Genomic DNA, 8,475 nt, shown 5'->3' with positions numbered 1-8,475 from the left:
GTTACTTGCATGTTCTTTAAGGCAAAGATTTTCTTTCCGCTCAAGTCTGTATCAGGCCCCAAATCTCATCTTGGTTAAAAGTTATTATAAGACTAGTTTGGGAAAGTGCTAAAGGATATGCTTACGCTTCATTGATCTGAATGCTGTGCTGAATAGTGACTGTCTCCATTGCAAGCAGTGAATGGCATCTCTTGAACTTCAGAAATGTGCAGGTTCTTTTCCTCTTTGTACATGTCACAACACATTCCTTATTGCTTAAAATTGTATCTGGAGCTTTTGATAATACAGCAAATTTAGGAACAAGTTAAAAATCTTGATTTCTGAGAACAGGTGACTAGGAGAGCCTTAGACATGTAAGTTCTAGCAGTCATTATATATTGATCTCCAGCATCAATAAAACTGCTACTATGTTCTGTAAAGTCTAATTTAATGTCCCTCAAGCATACTTCTTGATGTTACAGGACTGTTGCCTTGAAGATTCCGTGGAGGAATTGTTAGCTTATCATGGTAGCACATCTGTGACTGCCTTGTTGCAAACATTTTAGAGAGTCACGAAAGTGGCATTTGAGAAACAAGGATCTGGAAAATCTAATAGCATCTAGCAGTATCACAGTATATGTGCTGTATTTTTTAGATTATCTGTAGACAGATGACTTCTAAGAAAGTACTTAGTTTTGAGGTGATTTAGGCAGGATGGCGGGTTGCAGAATGAATGGTGAAGCATGGAGTTCATGCCTTTCTTGTTAACTGGGTATGTATTTATTTTCAATTTTAGGTTGGAGGCAGTAAGCACACAATGAATGAGCACCTCCATGTTGGTAGCCATGGACAAATCCAGGTTCAGCAGCTGTTCGAAGATAATAGTAACAAGAGGACGGTTCTGACGACACAGCCAAACGGACTTACAGCGCTAGGCAAATCTGGATTGCCAGTGGTTCAGGACAGACAGTCAGAGAGTGCTCACAGACGACAAGGGAGCTCCAGCTCTTTAAAATCTACAGATGGAACAGGGAAAGTGAAAACCTCCGTGATGACACCAGAGCAGGCAATGAAGCAATACATGCAAAAATTAACAGCTTTTGAGCATCATGAGATTTTTAGCTACCCTGAAATATACTTTTTGGGTCCAAATGCAAAGAAGCGGCAAGGTGTGATTGGTGGTTCAAACAATTGTGGGTATGATGATGACCAAGGGTCTTATATACAAGTACCCCATGATCATATTGCATACAGGTATGAAGTCCTGAAAGTTATAGGGAAAGGAAGCTTTGGGCAGGTGGTGAAGGCCTACGATCATAAGATGCATCAGCATGTGGCACTAAAAATGGTGAGAAATGAAAAACGTTTCCACCGCCAAGCTGCGGAAGAAATTAAGATCCTGGAGCATCTCCGGAAACAAGATAAGGATAACAACATGAATGTTATTCACATGTTGGAAAACTTCACATTCCGCAGCCATATCTGCATGACATTTGAATTGCTGAGCATGAACCTGTATGAATTAATAAAGAAAAACAAGTTTCAGGGCTTTAGCCTGCCTTTGGTCCGCAAGTTTGCCCACTCAATTTTACAGTGCTTGGATGCTTTGCACAAAAACAGAATCATTCACTGTGACCTTAAACCTGAGAACATTCTGTTGAAGCAACAGGGTAGAAGTGGTATTAAAGTGATTGATTTTGGCTCAAGTTGTTATGAACATCAGCGTGTCTACACTTACATTCAGTCACGTTTTTACCGTGCACCTGAAGTCATCCTTGGTGCTCGTTATGGGATGCCCATAGATATGTGGAGCTTGGGCTGTATTCTAGCAGAGCTTCTCACCGGTTATCCACTTTTACCTGGAGAAGATGAAGGAGACCAGCTGGCTTGTATGATTGAGCTATTGGGCATGCCTTCTCCAAAACTCTTAGATTCATCCAAGCGAGCCAAAAACTTCGTGAGCTCTAAGGGTTATCCCCGCTATTGCAGCATCACAACCTTGTCTGATGGCTCTGTAATACTTAATGGTGGACGCTCTCGGAGGGGAAAGTTACGTGGCCCACCAGAGAGCAGAGAATGGGGTAATGCATTAAAGGGATGTGATGATCCCCTGTTCCTTGACTTCTTAAAACAGTGTTTAGAATGGGATCCTGCTATCCGTATGACACCCAGCCAGGCTTTGCGGCATCCCTGGCTAAGGAGACGGTTGCCAAAGCCTCCGACTGGGGAAAAGGCCTCGGCGAAGAGAATTGCAGAGAGCACTGGTGCTATAACGTCGATTTCCAAGTTACCTCCAACTTCAAGCTCAACTTCAAAACTGAGGACTAATTTGGCACAGATGACAGATGCCAATGGGAATATTCAGCAAAGAACAGTGTTGCCAAAACTCGTTAGCTGAGTTTGAAAAACCCAATGCTGTTAATATGAGAGATACAATGTGGCTGAGCCTTATTTGTATGAAAAAGTAGCTCAGATATACATTTTTATTTGCTCAATAACTTTATTCATTTGTATCTTTCAGCACTCATTTTAAATGTAAGAAATGTTGATTTTGTTTTTATAAAAACACGGGGACAATGCTTTAAGTTTTTATACTTATTTTTTAAAATGTTTGTCTTCTACAGTACAATTAGCCTTACTGTAACTAGTGTGACACAGTAATAAACATCAGTGGCAGGCCACTGGTTACAACATGACTGTCATGCATTGCAGCGTGGTGTCAAAGGTATTAACCTTCCTCTTCCATGGTTCATATTAGGTTTCACCTGGGGTAAATTTGTAAGACTCTACCTTTTGGGTTTTATGGGTATGGGTCTTGATTCTGCAAACACTCACACCTATGCCTGACTGGACTCCAGGGAGGATACTCGAAGAAATACAGTTAAGCACCTGTAAACTTGTAATTTGTCATTTTCTGTATGGTAGCCCTGAGAAAGTAGTGGTATCACTAATGATACAGTCACCTTCTATGGAATGCTTTCTTTATTAAAAAGTAATGGGTTTTGATTAAAATGAGCATTTAAATATAACATAAAAAATAAGAACTTCCAGGGCTAAAATGACTCTCTTACCTTGCATGCCGTGTGGTAGAGTGAGAGGAACGGGCAGTCTCAGAAAGAAGGAAGATGGAACTATGTCTGTTCCTGTAAATCTGGAAGTGACTGATGAGTTGGTAAAGCAAAATGTTCTGGACTTCATTTCAGGTATATAACATTGAGCATTCCCACTGGGCTCTTGTAATTTGTCATTTTCTGTATGGTAGCCCTGAGAAAGTAGTGGTATCACTAATGATACAGTCACCTTCTATGGAATGCTTTCTTTATTAAAAAGTAATGGGTTTAAATGAAAATGAGCATTTAAGTATAACGTAAAAAATAAGAACTTCCAAAATGACTCTCTTACCTTGCATGCCGTGTGGTAGAGTGAGAGGAACGGGCAGTCTCAGAAAAGGAAGATGGGGAACTATGTCTGTTCCTGTAAATCTGGAAGTGACTGATGAGTTGGTAAAGCAAAATGTTCTGGACTTCCCCCGGGCCTCCCCCCCCCCCCCCCCCCCCGTTTTCTTTTCTCTCCTAATGTGCAGTTTGGTCTCCCTAAATCACATAGGCAGAAGTGCTTGTTCTGTCACTTCTATACTGTTAACTTCCAGACTGTTATGCTACATGGATTTCACAGATTGCTTTTATTTCGTCTGACAATGTTTGTCTGAGCGACTGTGGCCTCTCTGGTACATTTACACTTCAGATCAAATCTGCGTGTAGGGGCAAACACTATGTTACTACATTGCTTTCTGTAGAAAAGTACTTCACCTTAGACAGCATAACTGTAGGTGGAAGGATCCTCAGTGGAAAGCTCTTCAGTTAGAAGGCACCATCCTAGATACTTTCTAATAAGGGAGAATTATCAAAGGAAAGTTAAATGGTTGGAATTTGGTTTAATCTTTGGCATTTGTAGCTGAAAATTAACTTTGAAGGAACAGTTAGAGATATGTGTAGGTTTGTTCACGTGTGTGTGTGCGCTAATGCTTGGTTTTTCTTTTTTACTTTTAACTGCATTCATGGAAGAAAGATGGTCTTTACTGAGGAATAATATCTAGACCTATGAGAGAAATATTCACGCGTTGTAGCATGTTTTCAACCGGAACAGTTTGAAATTTAAGATCAGTATTTCATCACGTACAATGGCTGTGGTCTACATTGGATGTATAAAACATAGGAAAAGGGAATTTTAAACAAAGTAGAATATAATCTAGAAGGGTTTATGGATGTTAGAACAAGACATACTAGAATGGATTGCATTAAACCTCAATAACTTTACTATAAGCAACATTTATATGCACAGATTTTACTGAATTACCTGTACAAATTATGAAAAATACTTAAAGCATGGTCCCCTGAGAGGCCAAGAAAGTTTCCGGTTAAGTTCTCCTTCATATTCATTACCTTACCACTTAGAGCTTAATTTTTTTGTTTGTTTGTTTGGTTTATTTTTAATTTAATGTAAGACTGGGGAGGGATATAAATGCAAAATGACAGAATTCTCAGGAAACATACTGCTTAACTTCTTGCCAAAAAGTCAACACCTAAAGAAGCTCCAAAAATAATTTCTGAGTAGAGGATGGTATTTGTTGATTGATGCTCTAATTTTTACAGTTATCAATCAACCATTTTTCTTTTTTTTTAAAAAAGATCGTTTCCTGCCTCTAGTCATATTAAATTATTTAGTGTTAAATGTTCACAACTTTATACAATGTGTGTAAGTGCAATATGTAAACATGTATGAAATCATGTTAAAAAATAGAGTAATACAGCTAAGAAAAGTGGCTTTTGGAATATGAATATCCAGTAAGTTATGGTCAGTAAATTCTAAGTCTGGAAAAGAAATAGATTAATTTTCATATAAAATTAACTGATTCTCATGACTGTGGGAATACAATACTGTGTATTTTTCTGCAGTAACTGGGAATCTTTACTTCCTCCACCACCTACTTGGCTTTACCACTCCTTTCTACCTTAACTCTTCCTGCAAAAGTTAAGAAATAGGGATGCTTATGTTAGGGGCGGAAAAAGAATCACCTCCCTTAATATATTTTAAAGGGAACCTTGATACATGTTCCTGCCTTTCATGGCAATTTAAGGTGAAAACATTCATAATGTTCATGGGTCATTAATGGGCTAAAACCACTAAATTTTCTTTTTCATGTAACCAGTTCTTAATGCCAATAATGCATTTATGATCCACCTTCATAAATGCTACCGGAAACTTTAAGGCCAAAATATGGTGTGCAGAGCTATTTTTTTAACCCAGATTCAGTGCAACTTCCTCTATACTAAAGGAGCAGCTACATCAAGGTTTTTAAGTGATGTAGCTGCTTTTTATTGTAGCTTATTTATACCTGTAAAAAAGGAGGGGGGGGAAGGACATTGCCTCTTGCTTTGATGTGATTTTATTCTAAGGGCTCTGATAATTAGGCAGATAGAAGTTGGCTTGGAAACAGTGCTTAGTCTCACATGTTACCATCGTCTGGGGATGTCTGAGCTATTTTCAGATTTAGTAATAGCACAGCGTTGTCTTGTCTTTGGTTGCAGTCTCACTTGGCTCAGTTTCTTGCACCACTGGAGTGTTCATTACCACTTAAGTGTATTGGAACAACAGAGTGATGCAAGATGTGTAGATTAACAATAGAGGATGGATTGTGCCCTTGGTGTTAACAATGTGCCTTTTGTTACAAATGCCGTGTTGTAGGGCATGCATCTTGGCCCCTTTAACCCTTTGAATACTGGATAGTAGGGATGAAATCTATTTTTAAATGCTATACCTGTCTTAAAACATCCTGTAGATGATCGAGGCCTTAATAGAAACAATAAGGCAATCACACTGCTAGGGTGGAGAGGACACTGTTCTTGTAGTACGTCTTGTTAAGGGGTTAAAGATGGCCCTTCCTCATTGGTTCTACTTTAACATCAAATTGATTTTTTTTTTTAAATAAATTTTTGTTATGGTGACACTAGACAGAAATCAACTGTATTTGTAAAAATTTACCTCAAACTCTTTAGTTTTATAGTGTGATTTAATCCCAGGGCATTTGGTATGAACCAAAGTGCATTCCTTTTATATGTGCCTGGCTCTTATAAAGGTGGCCAGGGATTTTTACAATTTGGGTGCAAGGCACTTAAGCCACTTTTAACTTGGTGGGTGGTTTGGAGTTACAAATGACTTCATGGGAATGTTGAAAACACTTTAGACATAAGTAGCATCGGGCAATATTAGAATCTTTAGGAAAGGGTGTGCATTATTTAATGCTCTCCATTTTTTAGTATTTTTTTCCATCAATAATATTTGTGATAAGTACAAAAAGAACTCTTTTTCCGGTCAGCAAAGATTAGAATATTGCCCACTTTAATGCTATGGTAGCATTTAAATAAAATGACAGTTGTGAATTATTGTTTCTAGGGGCTTGTACATCTCTGCTACAAATTGTAATTACTCAATTCAACTGCTACAATTACGTCTAAGCAGTAGCTTGGGTTTTTATTGGGCAACGACTTAGACACGTGACTGTAATATGCTGCAACTGTGTGTACTGAAAACATGTGAAAAAGATTGAATGTGGACGGTGTATATATGTATGTATAATTTTCTGTGAGATGCTGCTGTTGCCACTTAACATTAAAGATGTTGTAGTGGGTTTTAATCCTAGTGGCCAGTTTTATGATACTGTTTGTATTGTACAGCTGATGACAGGAGTTAAGACTGTTCTAGTGAATATTTGTTACATTTTATTGTTGTGGCCAGAGATCATTTCAGAATAAAATTTTATGTCCTACTTTACTTCTCTCCACTGCAGTTTGGGTTTTTTTCTGGTTGTAAAGAGAGCCCTTGGAGTGCTGGCATTTCTTCAACATGGAAAGGCCTTCTCCTAGCGTGCTGAAGTCAATGACAGCAGTGCCTTTGTCCCCCAGCGTGCTTACTGGTATCTGTATATAGTAATTACCCATTGCTGGAGGATGACTTTGCTGCTGCTTTATGTGTTTTGACAGCCTTGAATATTGCCCAAAGGCTGCCTTTGCCCTGAGGTTTCTAAAGTTCTTCTCAGGACTTAGAAAGTAATCCATTTTGTATTTTTATTTGCCCCATGCTCGAGAGAAAACATCTTTGGCAGAAATTTTGCCTGCACGGGTGTTTTAATTTTCTTTTAGCTGCTTTTTAAAGATTTTTTAAAATAACAATATATCTGATTTTATAAGAAATACTTGATTGAGAAAGGTGCAGTGTATATTCTTTTTCTTAAAAACTGCTTTAAAAAAGCCCGGATTTCTGCACTGATTTTTGAGCCAGACTGACTTTTCAGAACTTGTCAGACCTCGTAAAGTCCCAGGATAATGAGAACATACTACACAAAGCTGGTAGGCTAGACTGAGCTAAATTCTGTTCACATACACATCCGGAGTAATTTCACTGTTCAGTGCAGAACTGTCTTGGGAGCAATTGGCCACATTCTCTTCTTGGTAATGTCAACGTACACCCAGAGCAGTTTCACTGAAAAGCTTTCTGAGTCAGGTGAGACCCAGGCTGAAATCGAGGGATTTTAACTGCACTTTAGTGTCTCCTTTTCAGCATAATTGGGAGATTCCAGAGCACAAAAAACATAAAGACTAAATATAGATAAACACAGTTTACAGCCCCAAAGAGCAGCAAGCCAAAAATTACATCTTTGTGAATTAAAGCCTATTTGTTAATGACTGTGTTCTTCTGAGGACAAAGGCCTTTTTTTTTTTTTTTTTTTTTTTTTTTTTTTTTTTTTTTTTTTTTTTTTTTTTTTTTTTTTTTTTTTTTTTTTTTCAGTTATTTTAGCTTCTTTTAGGGATTTCCTTCTAGTCTGCCTCTCACCCTCTCCTCCAGCCATCCATCCCTCTTGCCAACTCTTGCACAGTTCTGCCACATCTGTTTTTTCGTTTGAAGAAGGGTAGGGGCCATCTCACCTTATTTCAGTTGTCTGGAAGTTGGGGTTTGGCTCGTGCCATTTGCTGACAGTCCCAGTAGCTGGTGGGGAAAACTGTGTTGCCCTCTGCCAGCGCTGCTCCCTCCCTGGTCCCTGACAGAGAGCTCAGATCCCTGCCTAAAATGGGGCCCTCAGAATCCCACCCTGAATGATGGTCTGTAGCTGCTGTTAGCTCCACAGTACTTCCTTTTGTGAAGAAATAGTGGCTTCCTTTGGATGTCAGCTGTCCATCTCTTGGGGTTTTTTTACAGCAAACCAAGTAAAGAATGTGAGAAGTGTAATTATGATCAGGTACCATGTTCTTCACTTCTAGGTGCTGCTGCTTTTCTTAAAAATCCCATTTTGTCCCATTTTTTTAAGATCTCCTTATTGAAAGATCCAGCATGAATTTTACTCCTCATCAGAACATGAGAAATTAAAAAGCAGGTAAATATTAAGGGAAGTATCTGTACAGGGCTATCTACGGTCAGGAGGTGGTATTTAGAGGGAAAAAA

The 8,475-nt window shown here is 38.7% G+C and overlaps 1 protein-coding gene across 1 annotated transcript; it reads left to right on the top strand.

Moving 5' to 3' along the window:
• Window positions 1–756: 756 nt before the first annotated feature.
• DYRK2 (dual specificity tyrosine phosphorylation regulated kinase 2) lies at window positions 757–3,008 on the top strand. Its single transcript, XM_009273235.2, has one exon. It carries the CDS (start codon window positions 797–799, stop codon window positions 2,375–2,377), a length of 1,581 nt encoding a protein of 526 aa, XP_009271510.1. The 5' UTR covers window positions 757–796; the 3' UTR covers window positions 2,378–3,008.
• Window positions 3,009–8,475: the final 5,467 nt, after the last annotated feature.

This window comes from Aptenodytes forsteri, unplaced genomic scaffold (assembly GCF_000699145.1).
Source record: "Aptenodytes forsteri isolate BGI_AS27 unplaced genomic scaffold, ASM69914v1 Scaffold366, whole genome shotgun sequence".
Classification (NCBI taxonomy): domain Eukaryota; kingdom Metazoa; phylum Chordata; class Aves; order Sphenisciformes; family Spheniscidae; genus Aptenodytes; species Aptenodytes forsteri.
Note: the sequence above shows the minus strand (reverse complement) of the source record. Positions and strands in the feature narration are given on the sequence as shown.